We start from the raw sequence: 23,137 nt of genomic DNA, 5'->3' as shown, positions 1-23,137 counted from the left end.
CCAAAAGGTAAGCTGTGAGCTTAAAAATATTACCTGATGAAAAGAGATTGAATTGCACTTTCCAAATGCAAATTGGCTAGATTTGAGTCGGAGAGTAAATGGGTGGTTTTTCCAAGGAACCAGCAGTAAGATGAGAATTACACGCAGCAAAATCACAGACAGCAATGAGGAAGCGTAAGGGAGGGAGATAGATTAGATAGTTGAGGGGTGCCACAACTGCGACCTTCCACTCAACGTTAGCGAAAATGAGGAGCTGATTGTGGAAGGGGAAATCAGGAGAACTTAAACCAGTCTTCATCAACGGGTGTCACTTCTGCGGATCTGTCCTGGGGCCTCTACGCTGATGAAATCATGAGAAAAGCTCTCCAGCAGCTGTACTTCATGAGGAGTTTGAAGAGATTTGGTATGTCACCAAAGATCCTTGCAAATTTCTACAGGTCTACTGTGGAGAGCATTTTGAAAGCTGCATCGCTGTCTGGTATGGAGGTGCCAATGCAAAGACAAGGAAAGGCTACAGAAGGTTGTAAACTGTTAGGTCTGCTTTGTTCATGAATGAGTGAGACAAACACCAGACTGAGTCGAAATCAGGGTTCTTTGTTCTTTATTACCGGATTGTAACACTTGCGACTAACAATGTTAGTCGGAGAATGCATTCTGCCGTTATCAGCAAAATGGTGATTTTTTATACCCTTGGATACATGCTTAGAACATCATCATATCATTACTTGTCCAATGACTAAAACTGTTGCTATCCTTTCCCTGCTAGCTTCCTGCCTCTCAATCCATCAATGTCTCTCTTATCTTGTAAGTACAAGGATGCATTCACATCTTGTTACAGCCCTGTACAGGGTAACTCCTTACACATTCCCATCTCATGATGTTTTACCTTACAAAACTCAGCCAGTGCCATCAAGGGAATCAGTCTCCATCTACAAGAGGTGGTGTCAAGAAAGCTGCCTCTATCTTCATGGGCCCTCACCACTCAGGCCATATCCTCTTCACGCTGCTACCATTGGGAATGAGCTAAAGGGTCTTGAGGACGAGCACTTAGCAACGCCAGGACAGCTTCTTCCCCTCTGCCATCAGATTTCTGAATGGACAATGAACGCTACTTCACTTGCTCTTATTTTTGCACGACTTCAGTTATTTTGAAATATAATTTTATCGCAATATTTGCACTGTACTGCAAAGCAACATATTTTGTGACATGTTCATAACAATAAATTGTGACTGAATAATGGCTGAATGGTCTGCTAAGTTGCATAAGGCTAACACTTTCTGAAGCAGTGTGCTCTAGTGGCCTACTCAGCGAGGAATAATTTTAATTTTGGATCAAAATGGCATTAATTTATTGCGATACACAAAATTCTGGGAGAAACTCAGCAGGTCACACAGCATCCATTGGAATCAAAGGGTAACCAACGTTTTGGGCCTGAGCCCTTTGTCAATGAATGAGCAAACAAGGCAAGTGCCTGAATGAAAAGGTGGGGAGAGGAGAGGAGGGAGGAAGGGGCAGGGGAAGGATTACAGGCCAAGGGATAGAGATGGGTGGGGTGGCAGAAGGAATAAAAAACCTGAGAATTTATAGGGGGAGGGGTAGATCTCTGAATAGAGAGGGAAGGGGATAGGGTGCTGGAGGAAAGGAGGGGGAACAAAGAGAGAGAGTGAGAGAGAGAGAGATAAAAAGAGAGAGGGTGTGTGTGTTTGTGTGTGTGTGAGAGAGAGAGGGGGGGGAGGTGTTTAACAGAAACTAGAAAATTCCATGTTAATGGCATCTGGCCGGTGAGTGCACAAACAAATTATTGGATGTTCTTCCTCCAATTTGCTGGTACAAATGGACAGACATGACAGTGTGGCAATGGGCAGCAGTGACTTATTCATTGTTGTACGTTTACAAGCCCAGAGGACCCCAAAACCCAGCAGCAATAGATATTCACCAAGACAAATGGTTACTTAAACAAAAGTTGCTTTTAATTATCTTTAAACATGAAAACAGGATCAAACTCTAACTTATTACTATTGACTTAACTAACCTAACTTAACTCCCTTCTAATTCTAAGCGCACGTGTATGTAATGTGTGTGTAAGTTTAGAAAAAGTTATTTGATTCACAGTCTAGTATCACTTCTCATTCCTCCAAGTTCACTGGTTGAAGGCAATTCTTATACTGTGCACAGAATTTAACGTTTATAAAGTTCACCAGGCTTTGGTGCTTGAAAGGTAAATGGTTACCACTCACGAAGGTTCTTGTCAGTTTTCAGAGAGAGATTTGTTGTTCCTGGAACAAATGATTCCTGTAACCAGCCAATTCAGTGTCATGCCAAAGAAACTTGGCCCCTTCCGGGTTCTCCAGATGATAACCTCTTTCCTTCAGGTCACCGCAGAGTTCATTTTTGTTTCTCTTATTTCAAGTGAAACATTAGGCAGCCAGTCCTCTCCTCTTGCATGAACCATGAGGGCTTTGACCAGGCTGAACTAAGCAGTCACAACCTGTCTTCCCAATGGGGTTTTCCACAAGCTTGCCAGCTTGTCCTGTTCCAGTTTCAGCTGCTGCTGCTGTTCTGTAAAACTGCAGAACTGATCTCTCTCACTCTCTCTCTCTCTCTCTCTCTCTCTCTCTCTCTCTCACACACACACTGTCAGACAGAAAGCCTGTTTTACTCTCTCTGCTTGCAAAACCACATGACCCTCTTAGAACAGCAAGTTCCACTCCAGACAGCCTGTGGCTCCAATGGGTTCTTTCATCTGTTGCCTTTTGTAAACAACAATCCATTAGTGACGTCTTTTAGGCACTCTCCAAAGCTTTTTTAAAGGCTCTTGGCGCTGGCCTGTCTAGCATGAGCAGAGCTCCAGTATTTTAAATAAGATCTGTTTTAAAGTGTTTATATGTGACCTACACTTAAAATCCTGCCCCAATTTATCTCCCAAAAACATATCTATATACAATACAAACACAACATAATCTGTACCTTTCATTTCTGTACTTTTAAATCATAAAAAAAATTTCCCAAGTTCCTTCACAGGACTATTGACAAACAAAGTTTGATACTTCCTTGCAGGGTGAAAGAAATTAGAGAGAGTTGTGCAGAAAATTGCTGAGCCCTGGGATTACACAGCTGAAGGTCCAGGCACCAGAGATTAGAGAACAGGGAAGAATGAGACTTCAGATTTATTGTTAGAGTGTAAAAATGACATCACATACAACCCTGAGATTCTTTTGTCCCTGTGGGCAAGAGAGAATTACCACTTATTGGTAGTGCAAATAAAACTGTACACAATTGAAATAAATAGAGAAATGTAAACAGTTGACTGCAATACAGAGAGGTAAAAACAAACAATAAAGTCCATAAGTAAGAGTCCTTAAATGAGCCCCTGATTGAGAGGTGTGAATTGAAGGAGCACAATGAATTATGGAGCTGAGGAACTTGTAGAGTTTGCAAGAGGCAAGATCATTCAGGGAACTTGGATCTGCACAAGGAATGAATGCTGCCATCACATCATGCATTGTTGAACAGCAGAGCAGGCCTGGGGGCTTGAGTGGTCACATCCAGCTCATAATATGTATCTTATGAATATTCATAGATTTGGAAGTAGGTAAACATGAAAACCTGCAGATCCTGGGATCTAGTTTGGTAGACAAAAGCATTGGAGAAACTCAGCAGGTCATCAACAGGAAGTAAAATGTTGTTGACAATTTGGGCATGAGACATTTGTCAATACTGAAGCATTGACTGCCTTTCCCTTTCTATGGATTCTGTGTGATCTGCAGAGTTTTTCCAGCGTTTTTGTCATCGGTTTGCATGTACCTCCATTAACTCTAAGCTAACTGCACCAATTGGCCAACCTACCAGCTGCTTGTGTCTGTAAACTTGGGCACAGCTAAATCTTTGCTGCCTGGATCTAGCTCTCCATGTCCCCTTAACTTGGTGGCTCACATCCAGTGGGCCATGGCAATGGGCCACAGCTTGTTCTCATGTGGGTCTTTGTTTTAATTTTTTTTAGAATTTAGACATACAGTACAGTTACAGGCCCTTTCAGCACATGAGCATTGCTACCCAATTATACCCAATTGATCTACAACCCCTGGTACGATTTCAATGGTTGGAGGAAACCAGAGCCACAGGGAGAACGTACCAACTCTTCGTAGACAGCGTGTGACTCGAACTTCAGCTAGCTGCTATGCTACATATGCGTCTTTAAAAATCGGAACTAAAATACCTTAAATTAGAAAAAAAATGTGGTTCTTACAGAACTGCCTTTGACTTGACAATATTGCTCAGTCATTTCCACGAGTGGGCCATGGCATGTTAGGCCAGAAGGCAGATGGGCCATAGACCGAAAAAGGATGAGGTACGGCTTTTCCCTTTTATCTCTAGGAATTAATTGGTCACTGTTTCGAATGATCACAAGGGTTGTGCATCTATTGGCCTCCAAGGTACAGAATTCCAAAGATTCAAGATTCTTTTTATGGCTGTGTAATAATACAGAAAATGTAACATTACACAAAATTTTCTTGTGATTGCTGTCGGTCAAAGAGTGGCCATTAGCATTTCCCAGTAAGAGAAAGAGAAGGAACAGGGAGTCCCTTCTGAGAAAGGTTCGCCAGCATCTGTGAAACTTATCCTTGTCCCCCTAATTTTGAGATTCCTGCACCTGCTTCCACATTCGAGACTTACTCTCCCGTCATCCCTGTGTAAACGGACTGTCACTGGCTCATTCCACAACCATTCTTGCCCTCCATTGATAAGAACACCAGAGCAGCAGCTGGTTGTTTTGCCTATGAACCCTGCTCTGATGTTCAGCAGCCGATCTGTGGCTCCACATACTGGCCTTTTCCCACATCCCAGAGGTATAACCTCAAGGATGAGAGTTTAAAATAACCCCTGCTGCAGTGAGCAAAGCCTTGGTGCCTTCTCAGCAGAATCTGACTGGATTGGGCAGCTCATTATTGCTGCTCAATGTCAGGCAGCAAATTGTCCTTTGGATTTTCCACCTTGTCTGATGGTGTTAGCTGGCTTGATGTTATTTAAACGTGCAGCTTGCAGAGGTGCTGAACTTCAAGTTGGCCAAAATTAGATGGCAACTGTTTAATCCTATTGCAGTTCTCAGGGAGGCCGAATTAATTCCTCTACCTCAGCATTCCCCAAGGACGGGGAAAGCTCAGCACATTTATGCCCAGACCATAAAGCCCGATGGGTGCATTAGTTAATGGTCACGTTCATCAGAATCTTAAAGGGACTGAAGGGGTGAGTTACAAGGAGAGGCTGGATAGGGTGAGACCTTTTCTCCCTGGGGCACAGGAGGCTAGGAAGGTGACATTACAGAAGATGTATAAAAGCATGAGGGCCACAGATAGGGTGAAGGCTCATAACCCTTTTTCCCCACAGTAAGGGAATCTAAAACTAGGGATGAGGTGAGAGAAAGATTTAAAAGGAACCTGAGGTGCACCTGTTCACAGAGAGGAGATGTAGAAAGTGCTGCCAGATGAAGTGATACAGTGTGGCCCCTTTATAACATGATTGTTGGAGTCCATAAAATCTCATCGTGATAAAAGTAGGGTTGCGTTATATCGGGGTTTTGAGCCTGATGTCCCCGCTCCTGCAGGGAGTCCGACATCCCCACTCCTGCTGGAAGCCCAACTCCTCGCTCCTGCCGGGAGTCCGACATCCCCACTCCTGCTGGAAGCCCAACTCCTCGCTCCTGCCGGGAGCCTGACAGCCCTGCTCCTGCTGGAAGCCCAATTCTTCACTCCTGCTGGAAGTCCAACTCCTCGCTCCTGCCGGGAGCCTGACAGCCCTGCTCCTGCTGGAAGCCCAATTCTTCACTCCTGCTGGAAGCCCAACTCCTCGCTCCTGCCGGGAGCCTGACAGCCCTGCTCCTGCTGGAAGCCCAATTGTTCACTCCTGCTGGAAGTCCAACTCCTCGCTCCTGCCGGGAGCCTGACAGCCCTGCTCCTGCTGGAAGCCCAATTCTTCACTCCTGCTGGAAGTCCAACTCCTCGCTCCTGCTGGGAGCCTGACAGCCCTGCTCCTGCTGGAAGCCAAATTCTTCACTCCTGCTGGGAGCCCAATGCCACCCCCCCCCCCCCACTCCTGCCAGGATCACTTTCTTGCTTACTGTTCTTCAAAATGTAGATTGGTTCGTCAACACGAGATCCCATCCGCGCAAGTGCAGCCATTGCATCCGTTGACTTGCAAAGACCAGCACGCATTTTTTTCACGCGGGAGTGGTAAAGCGCTAGAACAGTGTGAGATCGCAGGAGAGCGATCCAAAAATGGAATCAAATCTCCAAACAAGTCCTCCGGAGAAGGGGGTGAGCAGAAAAAATTCCGAGATGACTGGTGGGAGGTTCCCAGGTCCTGAAGAGGGGCTGGAGCTGAGGCCAGGCAGCAAGAGCCCAAGGAGGAGGGCCTCCAAAAGAGCCCCCGTAGCACTTCGACAGCACCAAAAATCCAGCGGGCATGCCAGGAAGCAGTGTCCCAGCTAAGGAGCAGCAAGGACAATTTATCTCCTCTGAGGGTGGGATCAGGCAATAGAGACCTACCTTTGCTGAAGGTGGGACCCAAGGCTGGCTGCACAGACCTGGCTTTGCTGAAGTTGGGTCTGAAATTGGTAGCAGCGATGGTGATCTACCTCCACTGGAGGTGGGATCAGGTGCCACAGACCTACCTCTGCTGGAGGTGGGATCAGGTGCCACAGTCCTACCTCCGCTGGAGGTGGGATCAGGTGACACAGACCTGCCTTCGCTGAAGGTGGGGTCCAGGTCTGGCTGCACCGACCTGGCTTCGTGGAAGTCAGGATCTCAAAAAGTGACACCTTTATGCCGCTGCATGAGATGAATGGAGCTCAGTACGTCGAGCAGCAGTGAAGGGGAGTACCCCGCACAAGAGCAGGGAGGACCTAAGTCAAACCTAACGAATCATATAGCGAAGCCGCCCGCTCAACATGTGAGAATAACCACCAGCCGCAGAAAAAGCCCGAGGAAGGATGTGGTCTCTGCACAACGGGCATCCGCTCGATCGAGGCCCGAGAACAAGACCTGCCAGAGAGCAGAGGCCTCGACCAGCGACAAAATTGTAAGACGTCTGGACAAATTGGAAGAGCTGGTGATGGCCATAGTGAGTAAGTTTCCTACACAATCAGAGCAGGGGGAGGACATTTATGATTATACATGGAACGATGATGAAGGACCGGTAATGGAGGGGGAGTTGCCCAAATCCACATACACTGCTCAGGCCAGCCAGAAGGAGAATATACCAGCTATTGCTGCAAAGTTTGTAGTACCAAAGGGTATCGGCCAGCCACTAGAGGATGTTATTGCGGGGTCTATAACATATATAGTGTCGAATGCTTTTCAGGTGACGGTACCAGAAGAATCCATCAAGAAGTACCCCTGCCCTGTTAACTGCCCTCTGTTGGAGGTACCTAAGGTAAACCCCACAATATGGGACAATTTGAACATTCCCACAAGGGCAAAAGACATGAAATTGCAAAAGCTACAGGGGTCACTGGTAAAAGGTATCACTGCATTTGCACAAATACTCTCACACGATTTATCAGAGACCCAACAACATGCTCTAAGGCTGTTAACCTATGCAAACTATGAACTTAATGCCTTCAGGATGGAGCTGATTAAGCCCAGCCTAAATGTGCAAACCATCTAACCCTGTAACAAAATTTCTATTTGGTGATGATCTCAGCAAACAGGTGAAAGATTTCAATGAGTCGCAGAAGGCAGAGGCTGGCATGGTCAGAGGTTCTAGAGCACAGGCAAGAGAACCTGTTATGTTTCACCCCTATTGCAGGTATGTAGGGAAATTTAAGCTCTAAGCGGCAACAGCCAGCAGGCCTTTTTTAGGGCAATGCCCTCCATGCAGACAGCGGCAGCAGAATCTTCCCGCTCAAAGTGTTTCGCAGAGGTGGGCCCAGAATGCACCAGCCCACACACTAGGCAGGTCGAGGAAGTGAACGCTGCACATTTACAGTTGAGTACACTTGATAATTACAAGGCTTTAACGGTTGGTGGTTGATTAATGCTATTCTATGATAGATGGTGTAATATGACCACTGATGCTTCTATGCGGCAGACAGTGAAGGCTATAAAATCGAATTTGATCCCCAGAAACCCCTCTGATAAGGAAGAAGTAGGTATGTACATTCATACACAGACCACAACAGACGGAGGCTGTACATGCTGAGATCATGGCATTAAAAAGGAAAAACATTATTGAACATTGTAGCCATGAAAAGCATGAGTTTGCATCAAACATCTTCACATGACCCAAAAGAAGTGGCGGCACTAGAGTGATACTGAATCTATCAGAACTTAACGAATATGTCTTGTACAGACATTCTAAAATGGATAACATGTATTCTGTGATGCCACTATTATGTAAGGGCTATTACATGGCCTCAAGACACATACTATTTGGTTGTGATCTGCCCACGGTACAGGAAGATCTTGAAATTTTCCTAGAAAGGAGAGCTATGGCAGTATAAGGCTTTGCCAAATGGCACCCAGCACATTTACCAAGTTACTGAAGTGGTGTTTGCAAGGCTCAGGAAAGAGGGGCACATGGTAATGGGTTACCTAGACGATACCCTTATTATTGGCAGGTTGCTCGAGGAAACAGAAAGGGCAGTAGCAGCCACTTCAAGATTATTAAGCCATGTGGGGTTTCTTATACACCCCGAGAAATCAGTACTAGAACCTACTAAGAGGCTAAAATTCCTCGGATGCATTATTAATACAGAAACCAGGAAAGTTACCCTGCCAGAGGATAAAGCGGCAGAGATCAGGACTGCCTGCAGAGGACTCGTGACAGAGTCTCTTCCCTCCATAAGAAGGGTGGCCAGGTTGATTGGAAAACTGGTGGCGGCCTTCCCGGTGGTACGATATGATCCGCTAAATTTCAGGTTTCTGGTAAGGGACAAAATCTCAGCTCTTAAAGCAGCTAGGGGACATGTTGACATGCCCATGAGATTAACCAGAGAGGCCAAATCCAATCTTTCATGATGGATCGACAATATCTTACTGGCTTATGCAAGCATTAAACTCAGAGAGGTTGACCTGGAGATCTGGTCATACACCAGTGGCGAAGGTTGGGGAGCCACGAATCTAAAGGTCTCTGCTGGGGTCAAATAGATGGACAGAGAGCTCAGGGCGGCCTCAAAGTCATTCTGTGCTAGCGAAGCTGACATTCGTATATTGCTGAGGTTGGATAACACTTCAGCCTGCCTCAATAATATGGGAGGTCTCAAATCTGCCTCCTGTAACAAGTTAGCCATTGAATGCTGGTGCATTCAAAGAAGTATTTGGGTTACAGCCGTCTACCTGCCGGGTGGACCTGATGTGCAAGAAATTCAATGATAGTATTGAGTGGACTCTGGGGAAGAAATACTTTACACTGCTCTCAGACACCTTTGGCATGCCAGAGATAGATTTTTCTGCGTCCCAGCTAGATGCTCAGGTTCTGAGGTTCGTGTCCTGGTTGCCAGATCCCCAAGTGGAGGTCATTGAAGCCTTTACCCTAGATTGGGCTAAATATAACTTTTATGTGTTTCCCCCCGTTCGCCTTGGTGGCAAAATGCCTGAATAAGATACAGGAGGACGGGGCCTTGGGATTGCTACTTGTGCCAAATTGGCCTTCCCAATGTGTAGTTCCTAAGGCTTATGGTGGAGACTCCATTAGCATTCACAAAAAAAACAAACGTCTGCTAATCCAACCAAAGGTATCTCATCCATTCTCTCACTTAAGTTTGTTAGGTTGTAGGATCGGAGAGCGAGGATTGTCATAAATGCTCTGCAGCCTAGAACTCTGGACATCCTGTGGGCGTCTTGGAGAAAGTCTACTCAGAAACAGTATGCCCCATATGTGGGGAAATGGAAAAGTTACTGTGCCCAAAACAGACTGAACGAAGTCATCCTCTATCAGAGGCATACTGAGTTTTCTAACCGATATGTTTTATGTGCAGGGGGCCAGCTGCAGTGCTCCAGGACTCTGAGCATGCGATGGTGAACCACCTGATCAAAAGATTTATGAAAGGAGTGTTCCACTTGCATCCTCTGGTATCTAGATGTAAAGAAATTTGGAAAGTAAAGATTGTTTTGAACTATTTAAGACAATCATCACCATCTTCCTGTTTGGACTTATGTAGCCTGTCCCATAAGTTGATCATGAGTTGATCTATATTTGTTGGGAGGAGGACTGTGTAAGCATTCAAGTTATAGACGTTCTGAAACATAACAGGCAAGGGAGAACTGGGACAGCATACAGAGAGGAAGAATGGTTATGTGTGTTGGATTGTTTAAAAAGATACGTTGCGTGTACAAAACATGTTAGGCTAAATGAGAAATACCTTTTTCTATGTTATAAAAAAAAACACATCAGCGGGCTACCTCCCAGACATTGGCTAGATGGCTGCGGGAGGTCATGAGAGTGGCTGGAGTGGATATTATTCATTTTGGGTCCCATTTAACTAGAGCGGCAGCAACCTCGGCAGCCAATAGGGCCGAGGTCCCTATGTGGGATATCCTCTGCCAGATGGGATGTAGCAATGAGAGAACCTTTAAAAGGTTCTACAACAAACCTTTACATTCAGAGGAGCAGTTTCACGGCCTCCATCCTTCACGTGGCATATTGACAAAAGCTGCAGACGGGAGACCCATTGAACTGATTATGATCCGTCAGACCACCCAAAGGGGATAAGCCACTGGGCTACAAACTCTCACGTTGGCGAACCAATGTACATTGCAAAGAATAATGAAGAGTTAAACGAGCACTTACCTGTGTGAAGTTTGATGATTATTATTTGAGCAACGGGAGTTGGTGAGTCAACGTGTCCACCTCACCCTTTCTTGATTACGGGTAAAGATGTTTGTTTTGTAATAAATAATGTTCAGTCACAGGTTTGTGTTATGGTTGGTTCATCCAGTTTAAATCATTTAAGTTCAGTGGCTTCTCCCCTCTGGACTATCAAGGAATGGCTGTGCATGAGCAGATGGGATCTCACATTGACTCACCAACTCCCATTGCTTGAATAATAATTATCAAACTTTGCAGAGGTAAATGCTCATTTAATGTTTCAATTTACCCCTGTATAATAATGGACTTGAGCATCCATGGATTTTGGTATACACAGGGGGTCCTGGAACCTATCTGCCACAGATACTGAGTGCTTACTGTAATCAACATGAGTCCAATGAATCATCACGTTATATTCAAATATGTGTTAAATCGGGGCGTGTAAAATCATGGTTTCACTGTTCAGGCAAGTAGAATTACAATGTTTTAAAGACATTTAGATAGGTACATGGACAGGAAAGGTTTGGAGGGTAATGCGTCAAACATAGGCAAATGGGACTAATTTAGGTGGATCACCTGTTTGACAGGTCCGAAGGGCCTGTTTCTCTGCCGGAGGACTTTTTCGACTCCATGTTCTCCAAAGTTTGTGTGTTCAATCAATGAGACCTCAACTCATACACTGGGCTCTTGAGCTCATCACCGCAGCTGATCACTCCAGAACTGAGGAAGAGCAGCATTATTGTACATACTGGGCTTTAAATAATATATGAATATGAAGTCCTCTCAGCTCTCTCTAGTAGATATAAACGATCCTGTGGCATGATTCCAATAAGCAATGGAATTCTTTCTTTTGTATTAATCAGGCTGCTTGTGGGATCTTGTGCACAAATTGGTTAACCTAGTTCCAACATTTCCACAATAACAGAGCTTGAAGTAGGGCATCAGTCACTTATCATTATGTTGGAGCCATCATTGTCTATGAACTTATGAATGAGTCAAAATGACTCATACAATCCAGTCAGAAGTACGTGGGATGTATTTATGCTTTCATAAGGAAGTCTCTAAAACAGTGGATGGTATTTTTTTTTCCCAATTTTCTCTGATAGGCAGCAAATGCAAGTGCACAAGAAACTGGAGATGCTGTAGCTTTTAAAGGCTGCAACTTTTTGTTCGTAGTCTGTAATTTGTACAATATCCAAGCAAGGGATGGATGCGTGAATCTAACCAGTCATGGCAGGACTTCGAAGGGGCACAAGATTAGGTACAGGATCGTATACACAAACATCCACGCATGCATGCACACGCACTCACAAACGCGCACACACACACACATACACACACACACAAACACACACACACACACGCATACACACACACACACACGCACACACACACGCACGCACACACGCACGCACACACACACACACACACACACACACACACGCATACACACACACACACACACTCACGTTCACGCACGCAAACGCACACATGAATACGCATATTCACACACGCGAGCGCACATATACACACACTCACCCTCACACACACACACACCTCACTCCAGTGGGGGAAGACTGCAGAAGTAAATGTCAGAGACTGAGAGATGAAGCAGAGAAATAACATGTCTGTCTTTAATTTTAAGGCCATCTGAGGGGCAGGTGTTTCACACAGACAAGTGATTATGTGGAACAAGCTACTAGAGAAGGTGAAAGAGACAGATACAATTGCAATGTTTAAAAGGCATTTGGACAGTTTCTTGGAGAGGGAAGCCATATATAGCATTGGCGTGATGCAGGCAAATGGATTAAATGAGAGAGACATCAAGGTTTGCACGGGCAAGGTGCGAACCTGTTTCTGTGCTATGATTCGATTGTTTTTGGAATAACTTGTGTAAATTTAGTTTTATGAACCACAGTCGGACTCAGCCCCAGGAGGTCTACTTCAGAGCACAGGGTTTTCTTCTGATGAGTATTCCATTCATTCCAAGGTTAGATCATGCTGGGGTTCTGAAAATTTACCCATCAGTCTTAGACGACATTAGTGCCCTAAAGTAATACAGCATAGAATCAGGCCAATTGATCCACCATGCCCAGGCCAACCATCCTGAGGATGTTACCAGGATTAGATGGTTTCATTTACCTAGAGAGACTGAATAGACCGGACATTTTTTTTTCCACTGGAGCGTCAGAGGCTGGGGGGTGACATTATGGAGGTATATAAAATAATGTGGGATTAATAAAGTCACAGTCTTTTCCTCAGTGTTCATTGTCCATTCAGAAGTCTGATGGCAGAGAGATAGAAGCTGTTTTTGCTCACTGGGTGTTCATCCTCAGCTCCTGTCCTTCCTTCCTGATGGTAGCAATGTGAAGAAAACATGTCCTGGCTGGTGAGGGTCCTTGCTGATAGAGTCTGCTTTCTTAAGACACTCCCTCTTGTAGATGCCCTTCATGGAGTGAAGGCTCCCATGATGGCACTGACCAAGTTCACAACTCTCTGTAGCCTTCTCCTGTGCATTGGCACCTCCATACTAGAAAGTGATGCATCCAGTTAGAATGTTCTCCACAGTACACCTGTAGAAATTTGCAAGGGTCTTTGGCGACGTGCCAAAATTCCTCAAACCCCTCATGATTGCATCAACATGGAGGCCCCAGCATAGACCCTTCAGAGATGTTGACGCCCAGGAATTTGGAGTTCTTGACCTTTCCCACTGCTGACCTCTTGATGAGGGCTGGTTTGTCTTCTCCTAGTTTACCCATTCTGAAGTCCACAATCAGTCCAACTCATCTCGCTTCCTCTCATCCTCACCACAGACCTTTGTAGAAAGAGGCTAATTGCCCACCACACCCAAGCCAGCCAAAGCAAACTTCAAGTTGATCTCAGTTTTTGCACTCACCCCACAGCCTGGTAGGTTACGGTTCCTTAAAAGGTTACCCAGACACATTTTAGATGGGTTTAAGCCTCTACTACACTTGCAGACAGCAGGTTCCAGAACCACATCACTTGCTGGGGAAGCAACATTTTCTTGCTACCACTCTAATCCTTCCATGAAATAGCTTAAATTTACGTGACCTAAATACTAATTTTAAAAAATATTTATTTTTAATTTAGACATATGGCATGGTAACAGGCCATTTGGGCCCATGAGTCCATGCTGCCAAATATAAACCAAATTAGCCTACACCCCGGTACGTTTTGAACAGTGGGAGGAAACTGGAGCCCCTGGGGAAACCCCACACAGACACAGGGACAACGTACAACCTCCTTACAGACAGCATGGGATTTGAACCCTGGTCCTGATCGCTTGGATCTGTAAAGGGGTTGGGGCTAACTGCTAGGCCAACTGTACCGCCAGTCTCTCAGTTCATTTCTGTTTGCCCTGTCCAAATCTCTCAAAATTTTATGCATCTCATTTTTCAAGGCAAACCAACTTCAGCCTATTCTTTCCTCCTTACCAGTTCGACCTGACATATAGCTATACCATTTCTAATCCACGAGGAAGCACATTTCACATGAAGAATCGGCTTCTTCAGTCCATGCTTTTTCTAGTGAATATCTTAAATTTATGACTGGGTTGGACTTCTCTGCAAGTGGAATAAGTCTTCTCTGCACTTACCCTCTCAAACCCTATCATTATTATTAAAGGTTTCTATCAAATAATACATCGCCTTCCCTTTTGCAGATGGAAATTCGGTCGGTGAGTGATTGATGGTGCATTCTCTCAGCTTGAAGACTTAACTATTTTGGTCTCCACATTTTCATCCTGCTTTTGCTCTGCCAAGGCAGCTGGCTTGCACTCCATGGTGCTCTGGCTGAAGGGTTTCCTGCCTTTGAATCGCTGTACTATGCAACAGACAGCAGATGATTGATGATTGTAAAGGCATGCTTCAGATTCTGCAATGCTGCTCCATCTGCCCTCTCCATGTTGTGGGACGTATGCCTAATTTATACCTTCCAGCAGAATTCTACAACCTCTCAGTCTTTTGGGGCTTTGGTGGTGAGAGGGACTGTGCAATTATGGAGGATGTGGGGGGCGGGGATCCTCAATCAGAGTCATGGAACCATCGAGGCACATAGCAGGGAAACAGCCCTTCCAGTTCACCATATCCATGGAGATCATCTATAGCATTAATCTATAGTAATTCCATTTACTTGCACTTGGTTCATAGTCTTCTCTGTCAGGTGCTTCTCCAGATACTTGTTAGTTGTTCGAACCTCTGCCCACTTTCCAATCAGGGTACCATTCTAACCATCATCTGAATGAAAAAAAAATTTTTTAGACATACATTATGGTAACGGTCCCTGTCAGCCCACAAGCCGAATGACCTACAGCGCTGCACAAACCGCTAGGCTAATTGTGCCACCCAAAAGTTCATCCCCAGGACCCTACCAAGTCTCTTACTCTTTACCCTAACAAACTTTTTTCCCTCTTGTTTTAGACATCTCTGCCATAGAGAAAAGTTTCTTATTCTGTATTCTCTTAATTCCCTCTATAATTTAGTATGCCTCTATTGCCCTCCTGAAACCTGAGTAAATTTGACACATTGCTAGCATCCCTTAACAACTTCTGCAGGTGCACCCGTCAGGGTGGATCACCGCATGGGTTGGGAACTGCTGTTGTGGACACATACTTACCTTCATCGGAAGCGATGCTGGGATCTGCTGATGATGTAAGAGATGCGACAGGCAGGAGTAATAATACGTATGTGCAGGTGTGTTAAGCGTCAGTATACGGGTGATGGATCTCAGACGCAGGGAGGAGGAGAGTGAGAGCGTCAGGATCACCCGTGTGGCAGTGACCCAGTGAGAAGGTCAAAGGAGTTTGGCTGGGTGGGGTTTGGGGAGATGAAGAATGCAATGTTGTGTCTAGTGAATAATAAGGAAAGTCGACTCCGTGAGGTGCTGGAAGAAACAAGTGAGTGCAAACTTTATTTGTTTGTAAGCTGTGGTAAATCCGTGCTGTTAGACTGCTCTGCCTAAGACTACAAGAAAATGAATAGGGTTGCGAACGTGGCTCAGACCATCACACAACTTGTCCTCTCCCATCACAACTCCTGCTGTCTTGGAAATGTATTCAGATGAACACATCAAATAACATGGCAATAGATAGACAACTGGAATCCATCTTGGTGGTTGGAACCTTTGCGGAACAGTTGAAGAAATGGAAGAGATGTTGGAAAATTTGGGGTTCAATTATTTGAGGATCCTGACTTGCTTTTCTCTCATTCACCTATTCATTGCTGCTCTCAACTTCCTGCTGGGAAGATTGAGTGCTCGATTCCAGACCCAGATGCTTGAGCCTGAATGTCTGGGCTGGCCTTGACTTGTCAGGCTGAAGGAGTGCTGCCATGCCACAGGTGCTGCCATTTGCCTTTTCTCTCAAGTGGAGGCACAAGTTCCCATTGCCATGGTTTTAAAGAAGAGAATGAGATTTGTCTTGCATAACATTGCTGTTTCTGAGAGATTGCTCCATCACATTGGAACTTCCCCGATTACAACAGTGTTTAAACATTTCACTGACATCTTATGAAAGAAGCATGATAAATACTATATAAATGCAAATCTTTCTCTCCTTAGTGCCAGCAACTGTGGCCCAATTGGCAGAGAGGAACTGGGTCTACATCAAGTTGTCTAATTTTAGTTAGTCCAGGGTACATGTCAACCCAATGGGACAGCAGACAGATTAGCCGAAAGTCACAAGGTTGAAATTGCAATGGAACTGCACTGAAAAATATATCGGGGGTTGGGCTTTAATTTGAGCACATCAAAATAGACCCAATTCCTCTTTCACAGGCCCCCCCTCAATTAAATTTGTTACAACACAATTAACAGGTACACATTTTGCAGAGACACTCCTTGTAACTGTCACGTTGCAAGTTTAATGAAAAACTACCTCTTCAAAAATGATTGATTCAACTGTAATTTCCAATGATTTCCTGAACTAAATTCTAAACAAAAATCATTTAAATAACTCTCACTAATGCATCTAAGGAACATTGCATGTTGCGCTTCAGTGAGGCACTTTAAATGTCAGCTGGTCTCATTCTGAACAATATATTGCAACATGGTGTCACATTGTCTGGTGAATATAAGCAGATTCACAATTAATTACAGCAAATGTTAATATTGCAAAAACAAGAGCAAAATAGCTCATCTTAATCACACCACACTTCCTCTTCTAACAGATTTAATTAACGTCTCCTCTAGTTCTACATCTGACCTTCGCATTCCATTTTCAAAATTAGTAACTCTGATTCACTCTTCAATGCTTCCTTGGATTCTAAAGCAATGCAGTGTATTTATGGAATTGTGATCAATAACGAGAACAGCTCGCTCTCAAAGTAACTCTCTTTATCAAGTACACGTCAGTGTACTTATTGCGCATCCACGGAAAATCCGAGAGAGCGAGAACTCAGCTGCGACCACCCATCTCACCGAAAGCTGGTGATAAGGCCCTGCTTGAAAGACAATTGGTCTCTGAATCAGTACAGGCAGATATCAATAGAAATGGACAAATGGGATGTTATCCTTGGCCCTGAGAAGACCAAGTCAATAAGTGTCAAGAAGGATTGATCATAATAACAGCAGAATACTTCCACTGTGTGAGCATTACCAGTGGTTTTCTGTTGCAAACATTCAGCATTTTGGCTCAATATAGACGTTCAGATTTTGATGGTTGGAGGAGGGAGAGAGAACATATGGGCATCAGTGGAATATTTTTCCCCTCAATCGGTAATGTGAACCATTTCTTCCAGCTTGATGTTGGGTTAACAGAAAGCTGACATTGCTTATTCCTTGTTCAGTTTGCAACTGAGGCAATAGTTTGAGAGTTTCCGACTCACTCCGGAAGTGACGCCTCGTGCAGTACTGGATTAACTGCTGCATACACACTGCACGGACAACGAAGAGGAGGCACTCAGTGGCCTTCAGCAGAAACCTGCCCGGCATTTTATTTGTCTCTCTACCACCTTCCTCCTTTCAGCAGCCCTCCGCTCTCAGACCCAGCGCCCGCGCATCGACCACCACACAGTTCCTGATCCCTATTCCAGCCCCCACATGTGCGTCACCTTTCCCGACCACTGGCACTGATGCATCACCAGCAGTGACCGGCCCTGCTCAAGGCCCATATGAGTAGGTGGGCCGCAACCCAGTGTGTGCAGTATTGCTCCATCTCAGAGGGAACAGCAATTCACCTGACCTACTTGTTGGACACACTCCCTTCCCCCTCCACCCATCAGGGAGAAGACCCCAGAGGGCGAAAGCACTTAAAGATGGTTTTTCTCTGCAGCCATCGGGCCCCTGAATGAACCCCATAACAGTGCTCTTTTTCTACTCCTATTTGGGGCTGATTGATCTTTTTCATTCATAAATGCTACCTGAATGTTAGAGATAATCTGTTGTTCTGTTCACAGAAGAACCCTTCTCTTTGTGCAAGGTATTTTGTGACAAATAAACAAACTTAAAACTTCAACTTAAGACGGTTCAAAGTATGTGTGAAGCAGCAGAAGGATCTCTCCCATGGTCTTGGTCAATATTCAGTTGGCAGAGGCAAAACGTTAATTAGTGAATCCTGCAACCCCAATTTTCCGTTTGTGGTTCCTTTATCCAAAAAATAAATTGCTTAAAAATAAACAAAGGTGGCTGAAATTTATTGATAGTCATCCATATTTAAATATCTGATGGGCATGGAAATGGGAGCCTTGTCATCTGCAAAGACATGCAGACAAGAGGATTGCTGGGGGCTGACAAAGTCCACTAATTGGATACATCAGTCTAGCTTGCTCCTTCTCCACTATGTGGAGAGTTAATAAGAGTAAAGGCACAATTGGGGGAAAAAAATGCATGAATTGCGGCAACTTACACAGTTGGACAGCAATGGACAACAAACAGGTTCAAGATTGAATCCAGGACTCTGGCACTGTAGCTATGCCACTGTACCATCCTTGTTGAGAGCTGGCTTTCCTTGCACCTTATTGTGTGACACTGTTTATTGATGCCCTCTGTATTACAGTGCAAAGAAGACGATTGGAACATTGACCAGAAAGAAGGAGAAAGGCAAACAATGAAAAGGTGGAGGAACTCAGCAAGTCAGACAATATTTATAAAGAGAAATGGACAGCCAGTGTTTCCCAACTTTGGAAAGTCAAACACTTTGTGGATATAATGGATATTTAATTCTATAACTTAACTTTACTAAGATACATGAAATACAGTTTAACATTAAACTACAGATTACTGTTATTAATAGTAACGCAAAAATTGTGGGGTGGATGTAAAGGTTTAAATCTTGTTTTTGATTCTAGTTAATTTTGTGCCTATCCCTTTAATAAAAAAATATTGTTTGCAGTGTTACCATGGTGTATATGATGTCATATGTTATAATATCTGAGTGAACCGAGAGTTTGCATCTTATTCTTCGAAGAATTATGAAAGGGACGTAAGTTCAAGATACTTCTCTTTGAATTAATCTTAATTCATCTTATTTTGCCTTTTATCTGTTTAAAGTTGAATATTGTTATATTATTAGACAGTATGCTTTGTTTATTTATCATTATGAAAATCTCGATGCTAAGTTATGCAAAATATTTATCTGTTTTATCAATGGAACATAGTTATTTAAAGCTGCAACTACAAAGTTTGGTTTGTTGGATTAATAAGATAGTAATTTGGAATATTGTCACTCATGTTTCCTAGAAGATAACACATTTTGAAATTGGGATGTACTAGAACTTAGAAAATGTCATCTATACTGGATACAGGGTTGCACACAAGTCACATTGCATTTACAGAAACTCAGAGAGAAAGTTCAGTTTGGAGTCACTGTGTCTGAAACTGAAGTGGATCTTAATTGATTCAAGAACAATACAGTGTTTGCTTTATGAAGAACTGAAGTTTTCAAGTACTCAAGAAGAACTGCTGAAGGAGGCCATCTCTTAAAACAAAAACAGGTTTTTGCTTGTGGTCATCAGATTTTCCAGAGATATTAACCACTTAAACCTTTTGGACAGAGATGAGGTCAGATGTTTTTTTGGATGTGAAGTGATATTTTAATAAGGTTCATGCTTTTGGAAAAATGAAACTGAAACAGTTACATCACATGTTTTTGAGAAAGGATATTACTGATCAGACATTTTAGGTCAGTTGGAAGAAACTCTAAATCCTATGAATACAGGATTGGTTTCTCTGTCAAGAGAAGAAGTTAAGTTTCAAAATCCTTTGAAAAGGATCTGTGTTCTTATTTAAAGAAGAAACACCCAGTGGCATTTTAATAGAAAATAGCCACTCCGACTGCTCTTTTAAGAAAAGAGAGGCAGTCTCATTTGTGTCCAGAGCAACGGTCACTTTTGATTAAGAAGTTTTAAACCATCGTGAAAGATATAGACTCCGAAAATAGGAGGACGTTTGTGGAAAATCACTTGTATAGAGGATTGAAGAATTTTGTTCATATGAAGGAATATTATTTTGAAAACGACTGGACAAAAGGAATTTGTGAGTTTTAAAGAAGTCTGATGATTTGAGCAACAATTTAAAGAAACCTGATGTTTCACTTTTCCTCATGATTACTTCTGAACCACAACTTAAAAAGATCCTCAAGTTCAACAAGATGTTTGAAACTGGACTTTAAAATTGACTTTTTCAGAATCAAGCTAAAACTGTAATAGTTTGGGATTTAATCTCACACACACACACACACACACACACACACACACACACACACACACACACACACACACACACACACACACCACACACACACACCACTCACACACACACACACACACACACCACACACACACACACGCACCACACACACACACACACACATACACACACACACACCACACACACACACCACACACACACACACACACACACCACACACACACACACACGCACCACACACACACACACATACACACACACACACACCACACACACACACCACTCACACACACACACACACACACACCACACACACACACACGCACCACACACACACACACACACACACACACACACACACACACACACACACACACACACACACACACACACACACACACACATTTGCGCAAAGTGAGGTTTAACACTGATACAACATGCCCAGTGGACAGTCAGAACCGATCTCCTTTACCAGAGGTTGGTCCATAGCCTTTTATGGAGAGACTCACGTGGACCATTCTCCAGTAAACAGGATGGATACTTGAGTTTCTCCAGCACTTCAATAGAGTCCAGTATCTGCAGATTTTCTTGCTTACCTCCATAGCCTTTTTTGCCTTGTCGACTCAAGTGGTCATCTAAGTATTTCTTAAAAGTAACGAATGTGTCTTCCTGCTCCACCCTCTCAGTGTGTTCCAGAGTGACCCTTTGGGTATATATACAAAATAAATCTCAGATGCCTTCTAGTCCACCTACAATCTTTGCCCCTGGTGTTAGAAAAATTTATGATGGGAAATGTTTCTTATTATATACCCAGTCATGTCCCCCATAGTTATGTATACCTTTATCAAGCTTTTATCTGAGGGAGAATGCATAACTTACTGTCTTAGCAATGAAATAAACAACTTCACTAAAATCAATAAATGATCACAAAGGTTTCAGTGGCATATGGAAGCTAAATGTTCTGCCAATGGCCAACTGTTTGGTGAAATGGTCTTTGAGGAAAGAAGAAGGAAGAGAGATAAAGGAAGGAGTCTCATGCTCAGAAGGTAGGCAGATGGAGAGAGGCAACAAAATTGAAGGCACACAAGAGATGAGAATTGGGGGAATGTCAACTGTTGAGGGATTGATGAGCTGAAAGAAGTGATCAGGAGATGAGTACGATTGGTGCTGTTAAAGTGCTAGTGATTGGGACCAGGGCACAAATCCTATAAGTCCTGTAAGAAGTTTGTACGTTCTCCCCATGTCTGCATGGGTTTCCCCTTGGGCTCCGGTTTACTCCCACCATTTGAAAAGTCCCAGGGATGAGGATTAATTGGGTATAATTGGGTCGTATGGGCTCATGGGCTGAAATGGACTGTTACCCTGCTGTATGTCTAAAACAGAATAGGTAGCAGGGTGGTGGGGAAGCTACTGCGAGAACAAAAACAAGAGCTGTAATTGTAAGCCCTTGCTACATCCTAAACCAACGCTGCTTGGAAAGTACAGGGGAGGGATGTGGGTGCTGTCAGAGGAGTGCTGGGATAGCCTGGTCAGGAGATGGTTACAGTAATAGATAAGATAGACACTCAGAACCAGAATCCAATAATCTGGCTGAATCTTAATGGAGGCAGGTTTCATAGCCCTGAGGGAAAGCTAGATGAGTGGTCAGAGAAGAAAGGAGTTCTTTGGTTATGTGGATAAGGTGTAAGGAAGCTTGTGTACTGCATAAACACTGAACATAGAATGCATGCCTTTCAGCCCATCATAATGTGCCCTCCTATGTAAATCTACTCTGTAACAATTTAATCCTTCCCTCCCTCACACCAGTAACTCTCTATTTTCCTTACATCCATGCTTATCTAAGAGCCTTTTGAATTTTTAATGGCCCTATTATACTAACCTTCAGCACTAAATCCTCACAAATTACAATCCAGGCACCCACCACTCCTCTGCCATCTCCCTTAAATTTTCTTCCACCCACCTAAAACATATGTCCTTTGGTATTTCCCATTGTCACCCCGGGAAAAAAAAGTGCTGGCTGTCTAATCCCCTCTCAATCTTACATACCCCTCTACTAAGTCACCCTTCATCGCTCCAAAGAGAAGGTTGAGAATGACATAAAAGCTGGTCGACAACATTTGGATGCAAAAGGTTGTACATTATGTGGAAGACCGTAGAGAGGAAAAAGGATAGAGTCGTAGTTTATTGAGTTTCACAGAATGGAAAGAGGCATTAAACTTGGACAAGCTAGTTCCATTGGCTTCCATTCTGCCTATTTCCCTCTCAACCTTTCTTATCCTTATACCTATTTAAATGTATTTTTATGGGCATTATGGCATCAGAGATGAAGGTTCCTCTGAAGAGATATTGTGGCAAGCAGAATGCCAAAAGCTGGAGGTCAGGGAGTTGGAAAGAGGTTGTAAGTTGTGTTGCCGAGTTCCTCTCCCAATAGTAGAGGAATTGGAAAAGGGATGTGAACAGTGGGTAGCAGGAATGATGCCAGTGAAGGTTCCTCTGAGAGCAGAGCTGCCTATCAAGGGTCTCACCCTCTGCAGTCAATGTACAAGGCTCAAGGTATTTGAGACAATATGAAACTTGTCCAGCCTTTCAGGAGCTTGGCGTTTTCATAATGAGCCAAAATGTTACAGTTTTAAAATAATCAACTAACATTTTACCAGTACTTTTTGCTTT

At 43.8% G+C, this 23,137-nt stretch overlaps 1 protein-coding gene across 1 annotated transcript in view; it reads left to right on the top strand.

Annotated features, from left to right (window-relative positions):
• LOC138762815 (uncharacterized) overlaps positions 1 to 19,112 on the top strand; it is a 145,117-nt gene extending 126,005 nt beyond the window's left edge. The window contains exon 3 of the mRNA XM_069936364.1: positions 18,816 to 19,112. Within this exon, the coding sequence (XP_069792465.1) occupies positions 18,816 to 18,968 (153 nt within the window). The 3' untranslated portion in view covers positions 18,969 to 19,112. The remainder of the gene's footprint in view (positions 1 to 18,815) is intronic.
• The last annotated feature ends 4,025 nt before the right edge of the window (positions 19,113 to 23,137 follow it).

Source organism: Narcine bancroftii, chromosome 5 (assembly GCF_036971445.1).
Source record: "Narcine bancroftii isolate sNarBan1 chromosome 5, sNarBan1.hap1, whole genome shotgun sequence".
Classification (NCBI taxonomy): domain Eukaryota; kingdom Metazoa; phylum Chordata; class Chondrichthyes; order Torpediniformes; family Narcinidae; genus Narcine; species Narcine bancroftii.
Note: the sequence above shows the minus strand (reverse complement) of the source record. Positions and strands in the feature narration are given on the sequence as shown.